Consider the following 26,370-nt stretch of genomic DNA (forward strand, 5'->3'; position numbering starts at 1 on the left):
CTGATTGGCTGGAGACCACGAGCGCTCCAAGAGGCCCGTTGGCGCAAGGAGAGCGCGCTCCGCAGGCGTGCGGCCGCGGCTGCTGATTGGCTGAAGGGAAAGAGGGGGGTGGGAAGCGCGCGGGTGAGCGCACGCACGTCCGCCGCGAAGGAAGGGTCCGCCGCGTGATTGGCTCCCAGGTAGCGTCGTGCGGGAGGGAGGAGGGCGGGGCTGGCAAGCTTGCCTGTGGATTGGCTAACGGCCGCGGAGGGGGCCGGGCGGGCGCGGGCTCGGATTGGTGGGGGTGCGCGCGCCCCTGCGGAGGCGTTCTCGGATTGGCCGGGCGCCGCGAGGCGGCCGGGGACCGTTGGAGCGGAGAGGCTGAGGCGTTCGGTGTCCGCAGAGCCGGCGGCGGCGCAGCCAGCAGCGGCCGGAGCCGGCCCGTCCTTCCCGCTCCCGGGCAGCCGCGAAACCCCCCCCGGCCGCAGCCGCCAGGAGACGTGAGTGCTCGGCGGGGCGGCGGCAGGCGGTGCCGGCGCGGCGGTGCCGGGACCGCGAGCCGCGTTAGCGCCGGCGGGGAGGGGGGCGCGGAGGCTTGTGGGGAGGCGGGTGCCCTGCTCAGGCGCCGCTCGGGCGGGCGGGCAGGCCGCGGGACGTGTCCGCCCTGCCCGCGTTGTCTCGGCGGCAGCGCTGCCCCGGGCCGGCCGCAGCGGGACCCTCGGCCCCGGGAGCGGTGGCGGGGCTTACCGCGCCTGGCGGGGAAGAAGTGCCGTCCGGAGCGCTCCGCGCCGGGCCTGGGGCGGAGGAGGGTTGCGTTGCCGTGCTGGATGCCGTTAAACGGGCCCCGGATACCTTGGAGAGAGCCTCTGGGCTCGCAGCTTTGCCTGCGCCACGCGCTGCCTGGTCGCCGCTTTTTGGCTGGCAGCGGGAACCTCCTGGCCCCCAGTCGCTTTTGGCTGTATTTTACCTTTCATCTTCTATCAGATAAATGTTCGTGTAGAAGCGTAATCTCCAGACTTCATTTATTTTTAACTAATAGGAGACATAATCAGGGCGAAAACAGCATAATCATATTGGTTGCTGGGGTTTGCCCTGCAAAATAAGGGGAGAAGTGTTTTAATTTTTTTCCTGTGGAAAAACACATCTTTTCTTCCCTGGTTTCTCCAGGTACTGTAAAGAAAGTCGATGCTGGATTTGATTGAGTCGAGTTACTTTGCTTAAAATTATTCAGAATTGTCTTTGTTAATCTGTATGTCGGTTGTCCCTAAGAAACCTAGAAAATGATTGGAAGACTTTATGTATATTTCATTTAAAATAGTAGCAAAGATGATATATTGGATTTGACAATTGGAACCCTTTTAAAGTAAAAAGCTTGAATGTTTATGTTTATATAGAACTTGAATTCTTATCTAAACAGAATAGAAAAGTGTCCTTATTTTTTTCAAAGAACCTTTCCCCCTCTCCCCCTCTTTTTTTTCTTTCTTTTTTTTTTTTTTTTTTTAGACTGTCTTTAAATGTTCAAAGAGGGAACCAAGCCCAGGAAAGTGAAAGTTGCCTTGAGAGAATTCTCTGTAGTTCAGGTAATGTTGTCTGTGGTGACTATCCTGTTGTATTGAACTTAAAAATTTGTATTACTTAACTGATTTCATTTGCTTGATTGTTTGCACTCATGTAATTTATATTGAAGGTTTTTTTTAATGACAAACTGTAAGTGTGAAGTATTGATTTCTGCATTTTTTCAGGGAGGTATTAACGTGTAGAAAATATTTCTATGTGGGACATAATTCTCTTTTTAAAAAAACCCAAACAATTACAGTATCTGTGCAACAGATTCCTTACCTAGGAAAGGTGAAGCTTGATGAATGTTCTTGTGGAGACCTGGGAAAATCATAATGGTATGCAAAGCACTACTTTCTTCTTTCAGATTGGATTGGTGACCCACCTGGAATGGGTTTGGATTGCACAAGAATACTTTGCAAGTTGTTTCTGCGTTGCTTGAAACAGTATGTCTGATAGAATCTGAGTTGTTAAAGTTAGAATTTGATCAATAGTTAGGCATTACTGCCTTAAAAAAACTGCTATGTACTTTCAGTTTTCCTTTCTCACTCAGCTTCCTAAAACTTGCTGTGTAGTGTGTCAGCTTCCATTGTCTGATGTGTTGTTTTGTCACTTGACAGCTACAGTAGACATTCTGTGTACCTGAACTGTGGCTTCAAAAAGTCCAAATTTCAGGTTCCAGGTTTTGAAAGTAGGGAGATGTTGGACTGAAGAGTTGGGGGGTTTTGTTGTTTTGGTTTGTTTGAAAAGTGTATATGATTCTATACTGCTAGATGGTAGCATGAAGTAGGCATGAAGGAGTGAAGGTAATTCAAAAGCAACGGTTTAAGACTGTTGCTTCATATATTTCCTCTTCTTTGAAGAATAATTTGGATTAGAGGGGAATTTAGATAAAAGAGCTGTCATGTCAGTAGCATGTTAGCCTCTTATTTAGGGAGGCTGGAAAGAGGATAATCAATCAATATGGACGACGTAGGGCAGATCAAGCAGTAACCAGAATGTGTAGGTTTTGAGGAGGCTGTCCATGGCCTATACTGTGGTCTCTTCTGAAGTTCTTTTCCAGACTAGTCATTTCACGTCACACTTCCAGCAACATCATTCCTTTGACCCTGAAAGTGTCGCTATACTTCCAACTGTCCAGGATGCTACTCCAAACATAATTTTCTCAGGCCATTGCCTTGACCATGTTGTCCCAGTTCAGTCCTCCATGGGTTTCTGTTTCTTAGCATTATCAGGATTCTTGTCTTCATTTTGTAGTTCCTTCATGATTTATCCCCAGTTTACCACTGAGGTCTTGCTCAGTAACAGGAAGGGAGCTCCTGTCTCAGGTGTCTGGGATGTCAGATTTTGTTGCCTACTTGTTACATGATCGCATATTTAAGAGTGAGCATCCGGTAGATTTCTGCACAACCACCTTATGATCCCCCTTGTATCATTCCTTAAAGTTCTTTTTTGTTGTGATGAATACAGAAATCATGACAGCATTTATACTGCTGGTATGCTGGTCAGTATTGTTTCTAACTCCTTACTTCTTTGCAGCAGGCTGCTTTCCGTCTTAGGTTGCAAGTTATTTAGGATGGTGACCACATCTATACTTTATCTGTACTGCAGCTAGTACATTCAGGCTCTGCTTTATCATAGAACCTAGAAGTTCTAATCATGATACAAATTTTTAAAAAAAGTTTAGTGATGAATGGTACAGGAAGACTTACGAAGAAGTTATGATGCAAGAACAAGAGCTATTGTTGTGAAAAGGCAAGGTTGATTAAGAAAAAGGTATAATTTTTCAATCAGTTTAATTATATTGTGCATTTAGTGCCACTGGGTGGCATTAGGAATGACAGTTTATCTTTCTTTGTATGTATCATTGTACAGTATCTATGGTATGTTTTGCAAGCTGACAGTTTTGGAAGAGAGAGAAAATAAAAGTCTTGAAGTTTAAACTAATGACTTGGCAATCAGTCTGCATCATTAACAAGAGTGTACTGTACATAAAGGTGTACACTCTGTTTATGTACTTCTGGCCATCACTTATGGGGCTGGTGAGTTACAAGTTCTTATGCAACCTCAATAATGTTGTCAAATAAGTCTCTTTGCATATAATTTCATAGAGCTCTTTTTTTAAAAGGAAAGGTAAATAATTCTGTAGTCAGCCTGCCCTCATCACTGTTTGAAATCTTAGCACAGACAAAGTAGTCTCTAGCGCTGACGCTGCCGTTGCAGTTGCAGAATACATCAGCTGATAGCAACAGAAAACAACTTTCCCAGTAGACTCAAAGGGTTGATTTTCAGAGTTCTACTCAGATCATGGCCTGATTCTTTTACTATTATCATTCATCAAAAGAAGTGTCATCATGCTTTTTTTTTTTTCTTTTCTTTGTGGTTTCAAGATTATGTTATTTGGTGATAAGGGTTTGAATTTATAATATTTAAGTTAATATTTTATTTTTTTCCTGAGTGCCAGGGAAAAGAAATCATGATTGTGTTGTGTATTTTTGGTTTCATGTTTAAATAGGTTTGTACTGATAAACTGTGGCTAAACTTAAATAGTTTTATGGGTCTTTTCCTGTCCTGTGGACTTTCAAGATCTCCTGGAAACAATAAAAGTATTCTAACTTCTCAACTGTACTTAAGTAATACAGATTATGTAAATACTTAGACAAATGAGATTTTTAGGCAACCTAAATCTGGAAGAAATTGTAGCAAACATTATAATGTGGTATCTTTCATGGAATTTTGTTCAAACGATTATAGTTTGAAAATGAATGGAATTATGATGGCAGGTTCCAATTTATATCTAACTTCTAAAAAAGATTAGGTATGTGAAGTGCGTACTGCAGATACAAAACATTTTAAAACTATAACTACACTGTAAGTAGTTACCGATGGTTGTAAGGGTTAGGTATTTTTGAAGGGCCTCAACCTGTCCTGCTTTTTGCAAGTGCAGCTAGTATGTCATTTAAGAGACAGAGGAATGGAGAGGGCGTTGTTGTTGTTTTTGTTTTGTTTTGTTTTTTTGCCACAAAGCAAACAATAGATGAGGGAGCTTAGTCCTTAACTTACATTCTTAAAGCAGCAAAAGCGACAAAGCTTAGGGACAGAAGAGAATGGCAAGAACGGTCAGTTTAAGGTAATTTTTCTACTTGGCGTAGTTTGTTCCTGCTTTTTTCAAGAAAGAAAAAACTATGTCTGAAGTTGGTCAGATATTTGGAATGTTGAACCATAGAGGATTAAAAAGGAAAAAACTGACAGAGTACTTCTGCACTTCTTGTTATAGACAAGTGTGCATGGGAACAAAATAGAAGAGTGTGAAGAACTGAATAGTAAGGACTGAAATTATAAAAGGAAATTTTTGAATGTAGTCTACAAAGAGAAGTTAGATGAGAGGCAGGGAAGGGATAAACTTTCTATTTCTACTATAATGTACTCTGTTTTAATGTTTGGAGGCCACTTGTTTATAACAGCTGAAAAGATTGTGACAAGAAAATTCCGGCAACAGTAAATACTAAGAAAACGTGGCTGGGTAGTAATACCTGTTAACGTTCCATACGATCATGATCCTGCAGGTTATATGGCAGAGTAGACAGCAAATTATTTGAAAGTAGGTGCACTGTGAAATAGTATATTAAAATGTTTCTTGCCCTCGTTACCTAGTGGATGCAGTCTAAATATATAATTTTTTAATAACTGGCAATATGAGCAGGCCTGCAAGTCTTGAGAGGCTTGACTGGAATTGTGCAATGCAGCAGCCTCGCTGTGTAGGCATAGTAGATTTATACCCAGGAAGACAGGTATTCTGGGGACAGGAAGAATGCCGTCTAAAAAGCATGTTAGTATTCTTTGAGTTTGGGTTTTTTTTGTTACGCATTTTATAGTGCTTATAGAAACTTACCTTTAATTATTTTATATTATTCCTTTTTTATAGAATGATCACATCAAAGGGACTATCAAGGGAGTAGGGAGGCACTGGTAGTTTTGGCAACTGGTTTGAGAGCAGTCAAGATTTTTAATAACAAAGAAGGTATTGTATGTTTCTGGTACCTCAGGCAAAATTAAGGTCGTCTTCTGCCAGGGACTTTCCTATTAAATTTTGGACCATGGCAGATACCCTTTTAAATGTAGATGAATGTAAATTCCTCATTCTATACTCTGATATCCTTTTAACATTCTTTAAAAAAAATTTGGACAACTCTATAGTTCACAATGTTAGCTTGTGAACTTGATAAGGATGTTTTTACATTTTGAATTAACATGGGGGGTGAAATGATCGTTATGTAAAGAATTGAACCTTGGATAGACTTTTTTTGTTTTCCCCTGATTCAGTTGTGATAGTGAAACTAGTTCCTGTTCCCAGGTGTTTGTCCCTAGTCCTTTACAGGAATTTGCCTTCTCTACAGGTGAGACAAAGGAGCAGTTTCTGTAGGCTTTTCCTTATTTGCCAAAACTTTTAATCTAAGTGGATTCTGTCTGAAGTGAGGTAGGAAGATTTTTGCATGAATTGCTCTATTGTTTGGTGAAGATGGGGGATAAGGAAGGAGAGGTGATGACAGATACTGAAAATGGTAACATCTTCCACTGATGTGGATGGATGGAGAAGAGAATAGCTGCATGAGGTCCAAACTATTACCAGATAGCTAAAGAACAGGATTAGTTTGCATGCTGTCAGTGTTCTTGCATGTATGCTATCTTCCTGGCAGTGCATTTTTTATTCGTGCTTGCTCGGTTTGCCTCTACTAGGTTAATTAAGAAATAGGCAAAAATATGACTCTAGACTTTTCCCAATAAGTATTTCATTTTGGTTAAGAGGCAATTTTGAAGTTATTTCCCATGCTGTAGTGAGCAGTTCTGGGAACCTGAAGATAAAAAGGACTAGAAACAGTTTTGTAAGATCACACTGGAAAAACTAGGAAGCACAAACTGCACAGAAATCCCCTCTTGTGTTACAAAGATGAGCCTTACCGTCCTGAGAGGGAGAGATACACTGTTAATTAGAATATTTCTGAGCTTTTACTGCTTTAAAAGCATGGTGTCATACTTCATTCATGTTATCTTAACATTAACACCCCTTTATTTTAAGGAAACAATTTTAAGTGCTATATTTGCTCTTGTTTGCAAGCTCATGGTAAGTATTCTGTATAGATATTATTTTTAACTTTTGCTTCAAAAGGTTGCAAAATCCATTCGTGTTCCTCAGGCTTTTGGAAGATAAAGGAAGATAAGAGTTTGTGATGGCTTCTATCATTAAAGAAAAACATTTTTGTATTCAAGGCACTTAGTGTCCTAACTTCTATCTTCTTTGGTATAGTCAAATCTGCTTCAACAAACTAAATGTTTAAGCATGCTTTATAGCTTGCTGGCCTACTCTTCCCCATGCTTAACAATTCCCCATTTACTAAAAATAAATACATATTGATATATACCTAAAAGTATTACCTTGTGGTATTTTCTAAAGCTTTCTTTTGCTGTTACGACTTAAACTCCAAAACTTAGCAACAAGTAGCTACTAATGTACTGTGCCTAATGCATCTCTCATTGACCAGTCTCTTGCCTTGCACCTGATCTTTAAGCCCTTTAGCATTGGGATTTCTTTCTGTTCTGGGCATTCAATAATCGCACACATGAACTGAAATTTCATTGGGCAGCAAGTGGAACAATAATTCAAATGGCTTGGAACTATACCTGGAGTTGGCTTTTCTCTATTTTAGTCCTGAGTTAATTTGGAGCTTGATTTTCTTTATTTTTTCTTTTTATCTTTCTTTTTTTCTAATGGTGTTAATTTTTGAAGGACATACTATTTTTTTTGTTTTGTTTTTTTGTTCCATCTTTGCTTAGCTTGTATGTAGTAGAATCTCTTTTTATCAGTTGTTTACCAGGTGGGAAGATAAGTTTGCTGGTCTCATATGGGAACTTAGACGCTCATTGTCAATAACAGTAAAATAAAGCAATAAGGACTGGCTGAGAACATGTTGCTGCACGCTATGTGCTGTACAAACAACGTGGATGGCATTTTATGCCTTAAAAAATTCTTGCAGTTGAAACGGAAGTGGCAAGACATGGAATAGGGAAATGTTTTGTTTTTAGTACTAATTTTTTTTTCAAACTACTTGATTGCCCATTAATTTTCAGGAAATTTTACTATATAGTAAGTTCGTGTTTTTGCAAAATCTTCTTTAAAAGTAGTTTTGATCCACCGTTTTAAAAGGGGGGAAAAATGATGGTGCCATCCACTTGTAGGTTTGTTTGCCATGAAATTAGATGAGATTTATTGTCTTGATCTTAGACTGTTGTGGGTTGGGGTTTTTTGTTTGTTTGTTTGTTTTCACTCATGCTGTTCTAGATTGAAGTATATTTTGTCCCAGATAGCTGTGCTACTAGAAGTCGCATATTATTTCCATATATTGTAGTAGTATGCAGAAGTAATGTTTTACAAGTATTGTTTTTAATCTTTTTGTGCACAATTGCTTTTATGTTTCAGTTTGTTCCAAATAGTTATGGCTACAGAGTTTGAAATTTTAGTTAAACTAGAAGAATTTTAAGAAATTTTAGTATACTTAAAGAGATGTTGCCAGTCTAGTTGCATCTTTTATAAGTGAGAAGGCTCCTCCTGTATCATCTTTCTAAGTTTTGTTCCAAATGCGTTAGCTATCCCTGACATAACTTCGAAATCTTTTTTTTCTTTTCCTAGTAAGAGGCATAGGGGAATGAAGGAATGCTGATACTCAATTAGATATATTAATGTTTGCTGAGGAAGGGGATGGGAATTTGAACAAAGTGAAGATGAAGAATGAAGAAATCAGTAAGAACAGAGGACAGCATTAGATAATTGGGGTGACCAAGGAGGGAAGCAAGGGAATAAAATGAATCTTCATTATTTTGTTGAAATTTATAGTAAAGGAAAGGTAAAAAATACTTCAGTATTTCTGTTCACCCTAGACTCACTTCATTAAAAATACAGGGCCCTTTATATCATAAATTACTTAATTTGTAAACATTAGAACTGGGAGAACATTGATGACAAAATAGAAATTATTTAAAATTATTTAAATTGAATAAAAATTCAAGCCATACAAGTTTAGATGCCCAAAACAAATAACTAAAAGTGCTAAATCAGATGTGATAGCGGTAACCTTTTCTGCAAGTACAGATATGCTCTAAATTATTATTTAATATCCTCACCTCAATGGCAGGTTCATTCAGATCTTAAACTGAATGAACTGAAAAGGGGTGAAAGCTTCATTTCTTCAAACAATCTGTGGACTCACGTAACTAGTATATTTAAGATCAACATGTGCCCCAAACTAGTGTTCTGAATTTTCACTGAATTACAAGTTATTCTGAATGGAAATAAGTATAAGTAGAATTTTCCTTAACACATCAAGTACAGTCTTCTTAAGTGATGCCAAATCCACTAGTAAAATGCAACATCAAGAATCTGAACAAACTCAAACTTAATTCATAAATAAACATGTATTTCTGTGTTCTCCTGTTCAGCTGATGAGGCTGCATTTCATCACAAGCCAATACATGGAAATGATTATCAAATCATGAAAATCAGAATTTCCTTAGGAGGAGATCTTAAAGATGGAAATATAAAAGAAGACAAAATTGATTGTATAAAGAAAAAAAAATCCTTCTAGCTAGTTAATTGATTTAGTGCCTAAATTACAATAATCAAAAGTCAGTGAGCAAACACCTGGAACTGCAGATATGGAACCAGAACGACAGAATAAAGTTTATAGTTCATAAAGTAGTAGGAAATCAATATGATAGTAGTTAGGGAAGAATAGAAAGTGTGGCTTTTGAGATGGTGCCTATCATTAGTGCAAGAACAAAGGCTGCTCCATTGGCTGACAATAACGATATACTCAGTCTCCCTCTCCTCAATCTGGAGAGGAAAATCTGCTTACTTAGGCCGTTACCTACAGCTGATGAGCTCCAAGAAGAGCGAAACCTTTTAAAATAGGTCCTGTAGTATTGGCCTAACAATCTTCGAAGAGTGACTTGCTCTCTTTCGTTTTTGTGCTTAAGTTATAAGTGTAATCAAGAACCACCGAAATAAGTAGTCCAGAGTCATCAGCAACTGAAGCTGTGAAAGCAAGTAAAGGGGAAGTCCTCAGATTTTATTTTTTATTTAAGTATTGTTTTTTCTGTTCAGCCAGGTGTAAGTACAGGAAACATAATGCATGCATATATTGTGAGTGTGGGAGAGAGTTTCTTTAAAGATAAACAGAAGGGAGAAGTGTAGAACAGAAGAATGGAATATGAACAGGAAAAGAAGAAAGGAGAGCAGTAAAGATGAAACGTTTATGTTTTTGGTGCTATTTAAGGTATTTTAGATAGTGAAAATGACTGTGTACTAGTCTCTACCTTTACTGGTATGGAATTTGTAAATTAGCTTTCATATAAATTCTGTCATATGGATTATTCATGAAGCCATTAAAAAGTAATATTGTAGCCATAGAAAGAGGTAGAAGTTGGATGCGTAGAAAAAGATTGTAAACTTTTCGAAGGTTTGCAGCAAACACATACTCAGCTGTAGTTTTGGAAGGTGCTGTGTCTTACAATTTATTTCTGCTTTAAGGTGAACATTACTTTGCGACTAATACATCCAAATAATTGATAGCATTTAATTGTCTCCCCTCCCCTCTTCCCCCCCCCCCCAGGTTATCAAATAAGAATTATGTTGTGTTTGGGTTTTTTGTTTTGTTTTTTTAGTGAATATTTTACCACAGGGTAGATAATTCTCCTTTAAGTTTCAGCATTATGAATTTAAATAATAGATATCTTGAAATAAAATTTACCATGGGACTTGGGACTACCTTACCTTACTGCATTAAAAAATGTATTTGTGTGTGTACACACACAAATACATATATATTTCTTATTTTTATATTATATATTTTATGTAATTTTTTTAATATATATAAACTAAAATTACTGATGTCATGATACAATGTGTTGTTAATTTTCAAGAGCCTCGTGGCATCTATCTGGAAACTGAATACTGAGAAGTTAGCTGAACACATATGTTACAACAGAACTAATTGAAACTGGAGCAGGTTGTAGCTTACTTTCGATATCACTGAAGATAAATCAGCAAATGCAGTCATAGTACATCCGCTCAATTTTAGGTGCTGGCTTCATCAGTGACTTCAACTCTGATGCCTTTGCTTCTGATTTGAACTTGAACATACTTCACTGTGAAGCCTTCTAGACCACAGGTAGAATCAGTAACTGTACTGACCTCTCTCACAGGTAAAATAAGCTCTGCCAATAATGGATTCGTCTAACTGATTTCAGATTTGCTTCTTTTGCCTTTAACAAAATTACTGCCTCTTGACATAAAGCAGAACTATATTTTATGGCTCCAGCATGGTTCTCGCTGTTAATTCAAGAACTGCTCTATCACTGCAGGGAGAAGTTTTCTGTGTTTCATTGAGTCAGACTTGGGCAGAGCATCTGTGCACTTTCTTATGAGTTTTCTGTGCTTCCAGCTTAGGTGGTAAATATAAACTGAGCCCATGCTATCAGAGCAAGAGCTGATATGAAGACCAAAACCTGTGGAATATACTTCTGCTTCCAGATCTCCGTGCTTACCAGAATCCTTGAAACTTTGGGAGACATCTAGCTAGAAGAATTTTGCTGAGGCACAGAAACTCAACTGCGGTGGTTTTAACAGCCTTTAAGGAAAAAATTGCATTAGGTTGAACCTACTCTTGGTCCTCATCCTTAAGTGAAGCAAGAGCTTTCATAATGTAAATGACCTCTCCAGATTATTAAATATTACAAAAGGCTTTTTGAGGAAGAAATACTTGTGGAAATCATCCAGAACAGACCATATAAGCTCACTGTCTCATCACCATGAATAGAAGCAGAGTAAGGTATTTGGTGGTACTGCTTTTCTATTTAAAGTACAAATAAAACATTTTGCTAGAAAAAGAAAAATGGATGTTCATGGTGAAACACCTCTGTGTGTGTGTGAAATTTGCATCTTTATGAGATTTCAGGTTTTCTTCTTCCTTGAAAAGCTTAGTGGCAGGCAGTCTTGATGTTTTGTGTCCAGACACGTTTCTGTAAGCACTTGAGATTTTAGCCTTGGGTTGAATTGAGTGGTATTAAAGCTAAAGAAATTTAATTCCAGTGTTATCATTTAGTTATTTATATTTGCACCAATTCTACACGTTTAGAAAAACTTGCTACTCTCACTTGAAGTACTCTGTGGATCTCTGAATTTGTTTAGATTCAGTTCTGAGTATAGTGTTTACTTTGAGCATGACTTTTGTGTTGTCTTAGCAGGTTTATCTCACAGAGTACAGATTTTTGTTTCAGAAAACTGGCAGGAGAAGGGGACTGCTAAAATTGCCTCAGTAGAGTAGAAGTAAGAAAAACATTAAGAGCAAGATTACGTTCTTTAGCAGAAGAGAACTTTAACTAATGAGTCAGAGATCAATTCCTTCTAGTCTCAGCCTTCCTAGGTTAACTTCATTCCATCACTGTACTAAACAGCAGTATATTCATAAATGATAAATGAACAGAGGGTGAATAATGAGACATCTGCTGAAAGAAATCATCATTAAAAATGCAAGCCAACTGTTAAGAATTTTAGAAGGTCTCAATTAGTAATTGAATTTCATCTGCTACTTTATTGCCAGTGTAGATGCATGCAAAGCTATGTAAATGGGGGTAGGGAGGGGAGAGGAGAAACAGGCAATCCTAACTTTACATATCTGCTGTTCTCTGAACTATCTATTGCCCCTCAGGAATACTATCCTGATGCTTTGGTACAGTTCTGTGAAAACATCTGGCAAGTGCTCTGTTGTAGTCAAAAAGGTAATAGAATATTAAGAATTATTAATAATAAAAAGAATAAAACCAGGAATATTATTGCTGCTGTATAAAGCAGTGGTGTGCCTGTATGTCAAATATAGTGCACAGTTCTGTTCTCCTTCATCTCTGAAAGCAGACAACAGAACAAGAAAAGATATAGAGGAAGGTGATAAGGATAATCAAAAGCAGGAACAGGTTTTGTGCAATAACTATATAGTGTCCAGATTCTTCAGCCTGGAAAAGAGATGACTGTCTGAGGATTGTTCATGTCTCTTCCGGTGCAGAAATGGGTGGAGGCAGGAGCCAGCATGAAATGAAACTAGATGCTAATGAGTCCAAAATAATTGGAAGGATATGGTGAGGAACCATACCTCTGGTACAGTCTACTATGGTCTTTCTTATGTTCCTATTAAAAAAAATCTGTAAGTATCCAGGAGTGCAGAATGGAATTTTACAGGTTTCCAAACCATGCAGAAGAACCATGTAGAAAACAGGACTGAGTACTGCATTTTTTACTGTTACTTTTAAAGCGATTTTTTTCAGACTAGTTAAAGCATAACCTCTCTAAACCTAATTAGAATTATTTTTAAAATTTACTATGTAAAATTCAGTGGGTGGCTTCTGTTTGACTTCATACAAATATCAAGAAGTATTGCCTGTATTTCAAAGTGATTGGCTTTCGAGAAGTTGAGGTGTCTTCCATCTCTGCTTGCTATTGAGGCTTCTTTTTGATGTATGGGCCTTTCTGTTAACCTGCCTTTTCTGTGTAGTTATTCTAGAATACAGTATTGATTTAGTATTGGAGAAGAAAGGAAGCAGATTCTTTGATTAAACAATATTAATCCAAAATGTTAATATCTTAATGTATAGACTCTTCTTGATGAACTTTACGTAAACTTTGAAGCACTTGAAGGGGAGAAGGCAGGAAACATAAGGGAAGAAGTAAGAAATTGTCAGGTCTACCTTAATTAGTTCTACAGAAATTAGTTGTGCTGTCTAGGTTTGTCAAGGCTCAGGAATGGATGAAAATCGAGCAGTTTTCTGAGGTTTTGACCAGAGTATTTATTTTATATATATATATATAAAAATATATATAATTTTTTTTTTTTAAACTGTGGTATGTTTGGGTTTTGTGTATGCAATTTAAGGCTATGTTTAAAGGCATATTAAGGTTACAATGTCAAACACCTTAGAGTTTTAATGTGCCCCTTTCAGTCCTGATCATTTCCCTTTACTCACATGCACTAAGATGCAGTGTTTAAGCATTGTTTTTATAAAAATCTGGGCTAATACTTAAGGTAGTTTTCATGTTAAAACTCTTTCCTAATTTCACCTTCTGAATCCATATTGATTCATGCATGGGTCATCATCTGTAAAGTTCTAATGTTTATATCCATTTGCACCTCCATGTTGCACTGGAGCTAATGGAGTGACTGCTGTCATTTCTCTGGATCAACAGCTTAAGGAAAATGAAATACATTTTATTTTTATATTTCAATGATATAGGAAAAGTTAAATTCTGAATTTTTGTATTTTGGAAAAGCTGTATTTTCTGCTGTTTGTAGAACCTTTAATCTTTACCTGTCATCTTTCAACTTGTCCAAGTCAAATACTATTCCATGTGTTCTGCCTTGCTACTCATTGCCATTCCAGTCATTCCTGTGCAAAGCTGTAATCCAGTATTAATCTTCACTTCTGTCTCACCTCCTTGTTCCGTCTGTTGTGTTTTTCTGTCCTCGACTCTTCCTAGTTATATGCGCCAGAATTGCTTTAGTCATCTCTTGGTGTGTCCTTTCCTTGGCCCAGCCCTTACCTCTTCAGCTTTCCTGACGCGCATGTTTTAGTTTGAACTCACAGGAGCATAAAGTGCTCTCAGTAGAACGAATGACAAAATAAGCTGGGACCTCTCAGCATGGAAGAGAAGAGAGCTGGGGAGAAGATATGTTGGAGATCTGTAAAATCATGCATGTCATGGAGAGGGTGGTTCCCCCTTCTCCCCCCATCCCCCCTACTATCCATCCCTGTAGAAGAACTACGAGACTTCAAAATCTGATAGGAGGAGGCAGGTTCAAAAGAATGCAAGAAGGTGACTTGGTGAACTATGGGTTTTATCCCTTGGAATTTCTTGTTGCTAAGTGTTGTGGACATTAAAAGTTTATAAGTGGTGAAGGACAGGCAGACTGGTTCGTGGAAGAGAAAGCCGTAGATGGTTACTAACTCCAGAGAATCAATTTGGCTCTGGAAGTCTTGACATTGCAAACTTTTGGAGCTTGAAAGTGTATTCTCAGGAAATTTTACTGTGTGCTTGTCCCATTCTTCCATTCTTCCCTAGATATCTACTTTGGGCTGCTTTTGGAGACATGATACTGCTTTGGCAAGATGGATGTGGCCCAGTGTTATTTTCTTATTAGAACTTTGCAACAAAATGGTTAAGGTTTTACAGCAAAATTAAGCATATCTCTTTTTCTAAGCCACTTAATCATTTTATCTCCGTTCTTTTTTATGACTGAAGTCCAACAAGCTTCATCTGGCTCACCATTATGGAAACCCTCAGGTCAAAAGCTGAAGTTTTGTGAATATATAAGATCTTTTTCTTCTGTTGACAGTGTAAACGATAGACAGTTTTAGATAAGTGTTCCTACTGCCCTTTTTATATCAATAAAAACCATAGGGCATGGACTTGGGACTTCTTTTGCATAGGGTGGTGATATAGCATATGCTGTATAGTTAGCATACGGTAGCATATGCTAAAGAGTACGAAAATGCAGTACAGTTCTGTAAGATTCGCATTGGTCTATGTGTATCGCTAATACTAAGCACTGCCGATCTATTGATGTAGATATCAAGTGTGTAGAAGCAACTAGTCACAAATGTGAAGGATAAAATTGGGTAGAAAAAGCTTGCAAGTACCTGCTTAACCATGTAGGGTGTTATTGGAGAATCCCCATTTAATTTGCATTGTTGCCTAATGGTACATAAACCAAATATTTGAGTGTTTTTTCTCTGCGTATGTTCATTGTAAGGTGAGCATATGTCCATCTGGAGAATTTTTGTCTGCCATATCATTTTGATCCATGCATGTTTCTTAGCACTTTTCTTAAGCACTGTACCACAAATGTTAAAAAACAATGCAGAACAAACTACAGTCCACCTCTCTGGCTTTCTGATGTTGTGTACTCTCGTTTGCATATTAGCATAATTGTAGTTGTTCTGGTTTTAGTTCACTTCTATTTTGAACTTAAGATAGGTTTAAAGTGCTAAGAGTGAATACAAACTCTTTGTCTGTCTTCCTCCCAATTCCATCAGTAAGAAATATTACTGATTGTTCAGGCTTTAAAATTTGTGATTTGTCAGCTATTCTAATAAATCTCATACGCCTAGTGTCACTTCCACAATTTTTCCAATATCTGTCAGTTTGTCTCCTAAACTTCTCAGTCCAGTCAGATTGCTTGGCTTGGAATGGATAACTCTCTGGCCCAGAAAGATCGTTTCTCTAGATGTTCAGTCCCTCACAGATAGCAGAAGAAAGAATCTGTAAGAAAAGTTTGTGTATCTAAATAGTACCGTTTGTTTTCTCAGCAAGCAGGTATTATTAACCTATTGAAAATTTCAGATCTTTTGTTTCCTTCAAGAAAGGTAAGAGACTTGGAAGTGGTCCTGAGAAAACATTCCTCTGGACATGATTTTTCTGAGACCGTAAAAAAAAATCTGTACAAGATAGTTCCTGAATTACGGGTTAACCATGCTACCTTAATGTCTCTCTGTAGCACATTCCAATCATGGAGAGACCCGATTACTTACAAAGATCTCATTTCAAGGGTATTGTTGAACAGATAAGCTACTCATTTGCTTTGCAGGGTGTATGAATGGTAGCGCTAGCTCCTTTAAAATTTTGAAAGCGTGCATCTTGGTAAATCTATTTAGCTGTAAATTTTGTATAGTAGTGTTATATAACCATGGTCTGTGCAGCTTGAATGACGTCTTTAAAAAACAAAATCCTGACACTCACAAAGCAGTAAAGTGTTAGTGGGAAGAGAGACTGATGTCATGGTAGTGTCACACCTTTAAATGTATGTGTTACCAAACAGCACCAGAATTAAGTACTCACATTACTCACATACCCTGCTTTATCTCTGCTGTAGTCCTTCCCTCAGAAGCAGGTCTGTACTACTTGCACAGTCTCTTGAGCAGTGGTGAACGGGTACCTTTTTTCCTGCTGGTTGGTAGCACTTCTGTGTCTTCTGTGAAGATCCTGAAGCAAGTTCATCTCATGGATTTAGCTGGCATCCATGGGCTCTTGAAGACAATTATTACAGACCTCCTATCCCACATTTAATGGAAACAACAGTCACGGTATCTCTAGCATCACTTACTTGCAGCTTTGATGTGAGACAAGTCCCATTCCAGGCTTGTCTAAAACAGATTGGCTTGGAAGCATGAGGTTAGGAGGGTGAGGAGAGAGACCTGCACTCAAAGCCTAAGGACCAGGAGATTTAATATTATCCTGATTTTTTTTTTTTTTTTTTCCCCCTTGGTGTTGCAGAAGACTAGAATAGTATTATCCTTTATGTCTAGATGAAATAGTCTCTACTAAAAACATTTTGAAAGACAAGGCAATTAATCTACCCTTTGCAGGCCATCTGCTGTGGAATTTAGAGAGGGGCTAGCACTTGAAGTAAAGCTACTTACTGATACAGTAACTGGCATTCTTCAAGATGACATGCATATTTTGTGCAATGAGGAAATTAAGGGAATAGTAGTAGTTCCAAAACAAAAAGCCTCTTAAACTGAGGACAGCATATGAGGGTAGCTGGAGCGTGTGTATGGACAAAATGAATGCCACAGGTAAAGTTTCCCTGTGTATGGCTCTTGGAGCACATGCTACAATCTACAGTGAAGTACATGTAGAGATAATTTATTTTGAAGAACTCTGAGAAGATAAGGCACTTCCTTTGCAACGCTTCCTTTGCATATATTCATTTGACTTAACAAAATCAATTTATTTTAGGAAGCTGAAAAGAAGGAACTTTGACATGTCTGCAAAAATGCCTTTGAGACTTTCTAAAAAAAAAAAAAAAAGTAATACAGAAGCACATTGTTTCTGAGTCTAAGATTTTCTTATGCAGCAATAAAAATAAGGACATAAAATATATATACAGATTACATTATACCACCATCTGGCTATATTCATTTTATGAAATGGTAAGAAAAAGGTTTTGGTGGCTTTCAAGGTGAATATATGATGCAAGATCTTTACCAGAAAATAATTAACAGACAGTGGAAGACTGCTGAGCGAAGCTGTTAAGTCTGTCAGTGAGTATATATTTAGTGCCAAGACACGACTTTCCTTTCCTTGGTTGACATTTAAGCCTAATGAAATCTGTCCTGCCATGTTGCATGAGGATGAGCTGACTAATTCACTTTAGAGTTGGATTCTGGTATAATTGTAAAATAATTTTGTTTGGTATTTTCCCCTCTTCTTAAATGTATTAAAAATATATATGCTTATTACCTGGTGAACCTGGTAGCAAAAGAATAATTTAATATATTGATTTCAAGTGAAATTTTGCACTAATACTGAATTTAGTCCCTTGTTTTTCATTGAAGTTAATTAAAATATAGTATCTGTCTTTTAGGACTACATAATGAAGTAAGACATAAGAGATGCTGAATTATACTTCCTCACCTTGGGGTAAAAGTTCCCCTTGCTGTCACTTTGAGACCCATGTCTTTAAGACCTTTACTTCTGTGTCAAATGTGACTTGAACTTGGGCAGCAGTTTTCAAAGTTAAATAAGTTCTTACAACCAAAATCAAAACACATAAGTAGGGAAGAGAAATGTTATTAATCTGTCAGCCAGGAAAAGGAATATAAGCTCTCACCTTTGAACACCAAAGGGTCTAACAGATGCAAATCTGTAGGGTTCTAGGCTTCACTGGCTCAGCTGCTCAGAGGGAGGTCTTTCTCGCTTTGTATTTTGGAAACAAAATCTCTTTGAAAAGAGAGGATTTCTTTAAATAATATTTTTGCTTATATGTATGCAATTCTTGTGTTTTTTGCAAACTTTAGATTAATTCTGCCATATTGTTTTCTCATCTTTACTGCAGAACACCCAGCTTTAAAAGGTATTAAAAAGCCTAAAATAGGTCACTATGCTATGGAATACTATAGTTATGGAGAGATATCCATTTCTTTCTACTGGTCCTCTCATTTACCAAATATAACCGAAATATTTGAATGATGAATAAAATATTTTTGTTCACAGTAAGTTGCTTTTGAGGCAGAAATTCTAGCACAAACAGTGTTTGCAATTTTTGTCTCCAGAATGATTGAGGAGAGTGGGAAGAGGAGGAGGACAATGGCAGAGAAGAGACAGCTGTTCATGGAAATGAGTAAGTAAGAATTTGAAGACAAAGTCACTTACTGTTTACTGTGAGCTTCATTTTGACTATTTTAGCAGATCATTTACATCTTGTTTTCACAAGACCGTTGCCTCATCTAGTGAAAAGCATCCTGGCTGCTTGCTGAAGGATAGATCTTTATTTATGGTCAGGAGGAGAATACAAATGGGTTATGACTGCCTACAAAGTCATGTGTTTCCAGGTTTTGTAAAGCTCTTTTTTAAGAAACAGAAAATCACCGTAAATGAGAAATGTGAATGAAGTTTGAACAATTACTAAAGAAAAAAAAAATGCAGGCCACTTAAATTTGCACCACGATGCTGGTGTGACTGGGAAGAGAACTCTCTGAGTTTGTGGTGGTGGTGGTGGTGGTGGTTTATTGTATAGGACCGTTCTCTGTAAGTGATGCTGTAATTGTTACTACAATACAAATAACTATCTAGAGATAGTACAACTTAAAGGAATGAGACTTACTTTAAAAAGATGTGAGCAGTTATCAGTTAAAGATTGTATGCTTGCACATCATCGTGTTACTTAACTTCCATACTGGAACACAGGACTAAATGAAACTTCCTAGGTTAGGCAAGCATGTCCTGTAATCCCATTTATAGGCTGATGAATGTCTACCTTAAATAATATTTTCATGCCACTATTTTATTGGAAGACTTCTGAATCATCATTCTTATAAGTGTCTTAAAATTTCAAGAACATTTATATTCCTGGCTAATTTATACCTGCTTCTTCTCATGTGAAACCAGTTTGTAGATAGTATTCCTCCCCAGCTTGATCCATTTCTGTGAATTTATAGTCATATCCCCTTGCACCACATGTTAGACAAGCCAAAAGCTAACTCCTGTAGCCTTCCTGACATGCACCTCATCTCTTATTCTCCTTCTCTGCCCTGGTTTTGTTTTGCTTGAGTAAAGTTGACTGGAATTATTCATGATGAAATCTCATTAGGACCTTGTAAAAGGGCAATAATGCTTCCTACCAAAAAAGCTCTGGCAGATAGATCTGAGTATTAGGATTGTCTTTTTCTAGGTGTGTCACGTTAGTCTTGTAGTGATCTTGTGATCAGTTAGGACAGCTAGGTGTGTAGTCCTCCTTAACTGTTTCTTACAGATAATGATTTCTGCTAGAAGCTGGAATCTCATCAGTACTGAAGTATGACCACATAGTTTTATTTCTCTCCAGTACTCTCTTCAAAGACCTTCAAAACCTTATTTGAATCTCTGACTCAAAGAAGAGAGAACAGAAAGTGACTTGCTATTTTTTAGCTTTGGCTAAGTGGTTAAAAATCTTCAGAACTCCTCCGATTATCTTGATTACTTTATTTAAGGTGTTCTTTGTTTGTCTTTTTGTTTTGTTTTTTTTAAGCTGTGTTCTCACTGTTTGTCAGTAAAACTGCTGCTGTATAGACATTTGAAACAGCCTTTCTCTATATGCTTCTTTACCATGTCAGATGAGAAATCTAAGGTCTTCAAGCCTTGTCTATCCTGTGGTGGAGTATTTCCTTATAAAGGTGAATGCATAAGCGTTTTCCTTTGTGTTCATATTGCAATGTGTAAAATTGATGTTTTCAGTGACCTTTTGATGTTGGTCAATATGCAAATTCACTTAAGTGATATTTAGATTATTGCTTAACTGAGACAAGAGTAGATTTTTATGGCATTATCCCAAATTGGACGTGATACCTTTTGAACTTGATGGCCTTGCAGGCATGGGTTGACCCAAGGACATTTTTGTTGCTTTTGTAGTATTTGTGGAGTTGTCTAACAGGCAAGAATTCTGTGCAAGCTAGTCTGATTTCTCTGAACTGCAGAATGCGTATGGAGTTACAGATTGTCTTGAACGCATCCCTCTTATCTTCAGATGGTTTAGAAGAATGACCCCCTTGAAGCTTTTGTGGCAGATGATGCAGGGAGACAGGAAGAGAAAACAGATTTTTCCATATTACACGTAGCTGTTAAATGGCCTTTTTATAACTTGAGACAGGGTGGTGGAGCCTTCCATTCAGGTGCTGTCTACGTGCTCCGGTCGCAGCTGCAATCAAAGCTGTAAGAGCTGGGAGTGGATCAAGCAGTACTGCATGTGTTCCTGTGACATGAGATGTATGGTTAGGCAGGGACTGGACACCAGAAAGGTTTCTGCTAAACTGAGCATTTCGTGAAGACTCTGATCTGTGGGAAAATCTACATGCTTCCTGAAAAGGAGTGTGCCCCTATGCACCCTAATTGAGAGTTTCAAAAGAATATTGCATAGGAAATACAAAACGAGTTCTTTTATTCTGGTCCTGGATCCTGATACTCCTTATGCTACCTAGCCAGAAACAATGATGAGGACAAGCACTTTCCTGAAGTGTATCAGAGATTGGTTTGCTAAAGATGACAGGGTGAAATAATCTAGTACGCTACACCATACTATCAAGCAGTATGCTCATCGGATGTTGCCCAGTCTAGTGCCGATCTTATGTAAGCTGTCATGGAGGGTCCCGAATGGGAAGTTGGTCAGCATTCTCCCTGATTCTGGTGGAGAGTCTTTACACCTAGTGTTCTGCATCAGTGATGAAGAGAGAGAATTCTTCTGGTACAGCACTTTCAAGACAGTGCACAAGTCTGTATGAGAACTAGCAGAAGCTTTGGCACTTATACAGATGCTTTGGCATTGTCTTTGTTAATCTGTAGTAAACTATCTAAAAGACAAGATTTTCCTTCTTTCAAATTTGCATCTGTGAGTCAGTGGGTGCAAACAGAAAGGTAATTCAAATGAGGAATTTGCAAGCGGTTGGTTTCTGAGTTCAGAATGCTGTAGCAGGGAGTAATTTACTGACCTTTGAGCATGACCTTGATGTGGCAGTCAGAGGCGTTCTTCAGGAGAATAGCTTATTTGTTTTTTTTACAGTAACTTCTGGATGTCTGGATTCCACAAGTCACCTTCTTCCCTGTTTTTCACTTTGCTATTCATCTAGGCTGTGAGTTATGAGAGAAGTGTGAAGGACTACAGCAGAACCTGCTTTTATGCATTGCTGTGAAAACACAAGAGGCGCAGGATGCACGTGCAGCCTTGCCATTGCCCACGTGCAACTGGATCGCTCCAGTGTACATCTTAGAACTGCATTTATCATAGGAGCAACCAATGCTATTTGGATGGCAGCCATTTAAAAGGCATTTTTGTTTTTCATAAAGATTGGTCTTCAGAACTCGGATTGTTTGCTGCTTCCAAATTAAAAATGTCTACTACTGGACTTTAGACCAGCATCCTTCATCATCCCAGCATCATTTATCATGTTATTTGATTAGTACAGGAATGCATAGATCAATTTGGTGTTTGGCAGAGGGTTAACAAACTTTCTGAAATTGCTTAGTTTGGAGTGTTAGCAGTAGTTACAGAGGGGCTGGAACTGGTAGTGTGGTACAGACTAGGGATAGATGATAGCGTTCAGATCTTTCAAGATGCTGATAACACTGCATTGTTTGAAGGTATAATGCTTTTAAACCCTTAAAAGTGGGAGTTTTTTGGTGAGGATAGCATTCTTTGTTCTTCCATTTTTTTTTTCTTTTTTTCTTTTCTATTCCTCATTTGATTTGGATCTATTTGAGAGACCAAAAGCGTGCTTCTGGTGGAGGCTGCAATGCACGTGCAGGCAGCAGTTAGAATAGGAAAACCCCTTTTTGCTCTTGTGTACATGTCTTCCAACACCAGTGCAATTTTCTTTCTTATCCACTCCCTACTTCAGTCAATTCTTACTTACATTTAAGGATTTAGGAGTTGTCATGGTGATCTCAAACTTAAGTCATTTTTTTAATATACTGTTAAAAAGGACTATGAGATACCTAATGAAAATCTTTGTCATTTTCACATGATAAAGATTATGTATATGAAGAGAAAAGTCATGCCACTTTTTAAAGTAATTTCATCAAATAAGTTGAGTGTTATGGAGGAAAGAAAAATACAAGCTTTTTTTTATTCGTAGGGGCTCAGAACTTTGATGTCATCAGACTTTCAACGTATCGGACAGCCTGTAAACTGCGGTTTGTACAAAAAAGATGTAATCGTAAGTTATAATTACTCTTTATCTTCATGAATTTCTTATGTGTAATGGTTTGAAATATTCTATCCATGTGAATTTAAGTACAGCAAGAGTAAACAAACATTATTAGACAATGTTAATAGTTGTTGCTTGAACCAAATAGAGATTAAATGTGTAATTAAAAAGAAGCAGTGATTTTCGTTAACTACTCTATAACAGCTTCAGTTTTATTCTCTAGTATTTCAAATATTTAAAATACATGGGTCAGCTTGATATATTTCAGTTGCCGTAAATTTGCTTGTCTACTGTTGGATGCAGACAGTTTCAAGCTATTTTAACTTCTGTTTCATTGTGGTGTACCACAAGCCAGTTGACAGCTAGAGGCAGATATGAGTATGGTGATACATAAGATAATTACTAGCTTGAAAGTATCTGGATTTGATCATGGTGGTACATCTCTATGTAATATAGCAACCTCAGAGAATTTTCTAAGTTTACACCATACTGGTTAAGGTATGTTTTCTTTCTTTTCTATGTTCCTTTGACCTTAAATAGCTCACCAAATCAAAGATTAATCCAAGGGCTAATATGTGCTAGTACTTTGCCTTTTATTACTAATACAAAATTGAACAACCAAAAGCTTGACAGATTTATGTATGTAGGAATAAATCTTCCCCCCACCCAGCGATTGAAGTGGAATCAGTGTGTTTCTGGTGTGGAAGAGGATAGAAGAGCTGAGGAGTCCCACAGAGGATATGCACAAATGCATATTGCAAATTATATGTCCACAGCACAGCTGACCTGGGAATATACATATCCATTAGGGCTGCAGTGCCTTTAGTTTGATTGCACAGGTTGCTACTTTTTCATTCCTGTGCAAAACTGTTAGCTCTTGTCTGCAGTTCACGCTTTTGTATTAAACAATCTCTCCTTAATCGGTAAAAAGAAGGTATTAAGATATGCTAATTATGGTGCATTACACGCTTCAGGCCCAATTCATTATAGCCGTGCATGTGCCTTGAGTAACCTTTACCCTGCATGGATGCATAGATGAGACTGCATATTTACGATCTCTGTTTGGACCAGACAGCGATCCAGGGGCATATGTTTGGTGTGAAAAGGTAGTTTGTTTTTTGTCTTTGTGTGTTTTTTATGTGAGAAATGTTAAAGATCAGACTATTACTTCAAACTCTCTTATATGAGTTAAGGAAGATGATCAAAAATTTTTGAAGTTAGCAAACAAATCTGTCCCTTGTAACTGTTTTATCACGTTCTGTTTGGACCGATGAAACCTTAGACTTTTTCTCACAGTCATGCATATCTTTCAAGCTTTGAAAAAATTTGAAACACTGCATAATGTCTTCCTGCAGATCACTTACTGTGGTTTTGGAAAGCCTTTTCATGACATCATTAACACTTAGATATGTGCTAAGGTATAGCAGTGTAATTTGGGGACACGCTCTGGAATTCTAGGTGTATGTTTACAAAGTACTATGCCTTGGACTTGGCAATGGGATCAGTTGGAAAGGATTATAGTTTAACTAGAACATCAAGTTCCTCCTTCAATACTGGAATACTACCAGTCAGCCTGTGCCTTGAGCATATTCAAAATTAGTAGTTGTAACCAATCTTTTAGTGAATTTTGAATACAAATGATATTTTCTGAAATGAATTCTCTTTTATATAGCCTTGCTATCAGAACATCCAGATGTTCAAGGGTGGAATAAAAGGCATGCAAGGACTCTGGCCACTAAGGCTCTATTAGTTTTCACCAGGTGATACAAACTGAGTATCAAGACTCTCTCTCATTTTGGATATGAATAAGTAATTGTTGGTTCCAAAATAAAAGCTATCATAGTATTCAAAAACAATACCATAAAAATAAGCTTCTATGCATTATAGAATAGCAGTTAATTTTTTTTCCTTTATTTTTAGTTCATCTTGTTGATATCTGGAATATGATTGAAGCCTTCAGAGATAATGGCCTTAACACTTTGGATCATAACACAGAGATCAACGTGTCTCGACTAGAAACAATCATTTCATCTATCTACTACCAGCTAAACAAACGCCTTCCTTCTACTCACCAAATCAGTGTAGAGCAATCCATCAGCCTTCTCCTCAACTTCATGATAGCAGCGTATGACAGGCTAGTAACTCCTCTAGTTGTATTTAAACTGATTTTCTTTTTTAGTTAGATGAATGCAGCCAACAACTGCATGAATCTCTGGCAAACTGTCCATATATTATTTCTCAGTTTCATGAAATTGAGATATGTTGAGAATATGTTGCACGTTACATATTTAATATCATAGTAGTGCCTGCAGAGATTTATATTGCCACAGCAGCAATGTTCTGTCTTAAAAAATGCTTTCTTGAGAAAGATGTGTTAGTGCCTTCTGAAGCTTGCAAATTGCTGAGTGCCCTGTATCTGAATTGAAGACCAAGCGTGACTGTGTTCTGTATGCAGCAATGGAAAATAATGTTAACTTAATTGTGATATAGCATTATTTTAAAAAGTTGAAATGTTTTGTTCATCTTGGTCATCAAGACCATTTTATAAAGCTACCTTGTTTTGAAAGTTAGCTCAGCTCCTACTCTGACACACTGTGACCCCACAGATTCTCCTTTCTTTGGTTAAAGAAGTTTCATGACTTCCTGTTCAGAGTACTGCCTGCACCTTTTCTGTGTCCCTTTTTGTGTTCCATTTGCAGCCCCTTTCATCGGGGGTTGATACATTTATCTTCTTGGGCAGATGTTATCTTTGTAAGCTCTGAGTCGCAACTGCAAATCTATAGCTGTTGCTTAGCACTTCTTCTTACTTTTTTTTTTAAACTTTCTCATCTCTTTCTCACAGTCAGATATTATCTCCTTCTTAACTTTCTTCTGCTTTTGCCCTCTATCCTAACAATACAGAAGTGCTTGTGGCCTGAAAGCTGTTATAGAGAACAAGGAGTTTGACCCGAGACAGCCTGCAGCACTCAATATCAAATAGTTATTCTGTTTGTAGTCTCCAGGCTTTGATTCTTTCCTGACCTGACCCGACCCTCTTTTTGAGTTGACCAGAAGAGAAGCTAGGTTTCCCAGAAGAGTCTGAGGTTTCAGTAGAATCTCTTTCTTACTCAGGGCAGAGATAAAAACAACACAAAGCTCAGAAAGCAAGAACAGTTCTGTGACCACAGAATCAGATCAGTGCATTTTTCTCTTTAGTTTCTGTTTGGGATTAGATGTGAGAGAAGCTATAAGGGTTAATCGATGACCTGAGAGAGATTGCACTAGAAAACACAAACTTTAAAAATATGAGCGGTCATGTTCTTGGGGCCTGGCTTAAAGGGTCGAGGCTTTAGCGAGAGATGTGTGTTTGTCTTGTCCCTGCCCCAAACCTTGCAATTTCTGCTGCTTTTCTGGAACCCAAGCACCCCAGTTGTGCTGAGCACAGTGCAACAGCTTCTGTTCAGCTTCCTGTGTCTGGCACGTGGTACCGAAAGTGCAGCCTCACAGCTTCTGTCTCATGCAATGGGAGGATAAGATGGAAGGACCAAGGGGGAGGGGAGAGGCAGGGCTGAGGCCCCCACT

General features: G+C 38.0%; 1 protein-coding gene across 10 annotated transcripts in view; it reads left to right on the forward strand.

The window, feature by feature from the left end:
* Positions 1–342: 342 nt before the first annotated feature.
* Positions 343–26,370, forward strand: part of DTNB (dystrobrevin beta) — a 218,432-nt gene continuing 192,404 nt past the window's right edge. For 9 of the 10 annotated variants that reach the window (XM_067294496.1, XM_067294497.1, XM_067294500.1 and 6 more), the window contains exons 1-5: positions 343–479; positions 1,483–1,559; positions 18,688–18,755; positions 22,738–22,818; positions 24,730–24,943. In XM_067294496.1, the coding sequence (XP_067150597.1) occupies positions 18,689–18,755; positions 22,738–22,818; positions 24,730–24,943 (362 nt within the window). In that variant the 5' untranslated portion in view covers positions 343–479; positions 1,483–1,559; position 18,688. Of the gene's footprint in view, positions 480–1,482; positions 1,560–10,732; positions 10,758–18,687; positions 18,756–22,737; positions 22,819–24,729; positions 24,944–26,370 lie in introns of those variants that run through there. The other variant, XM_013961153.2, reaches the window with a different exon arrangement.

Source organism: Apteryx mantelli, chromosome 3 (genome assembly GCF_036417845.1).
Source record: "Apteryx mantelli isolate bAptMan1 chromosome 3, bAptMan1.hap1, whole genome shotgun sequence".
Lineage (NCBI taxonomy): Eukaryota > Metazoa > Chordata > Aves > Apterygiformes > Apterygidae > Apteryx > Apteryx mantelli.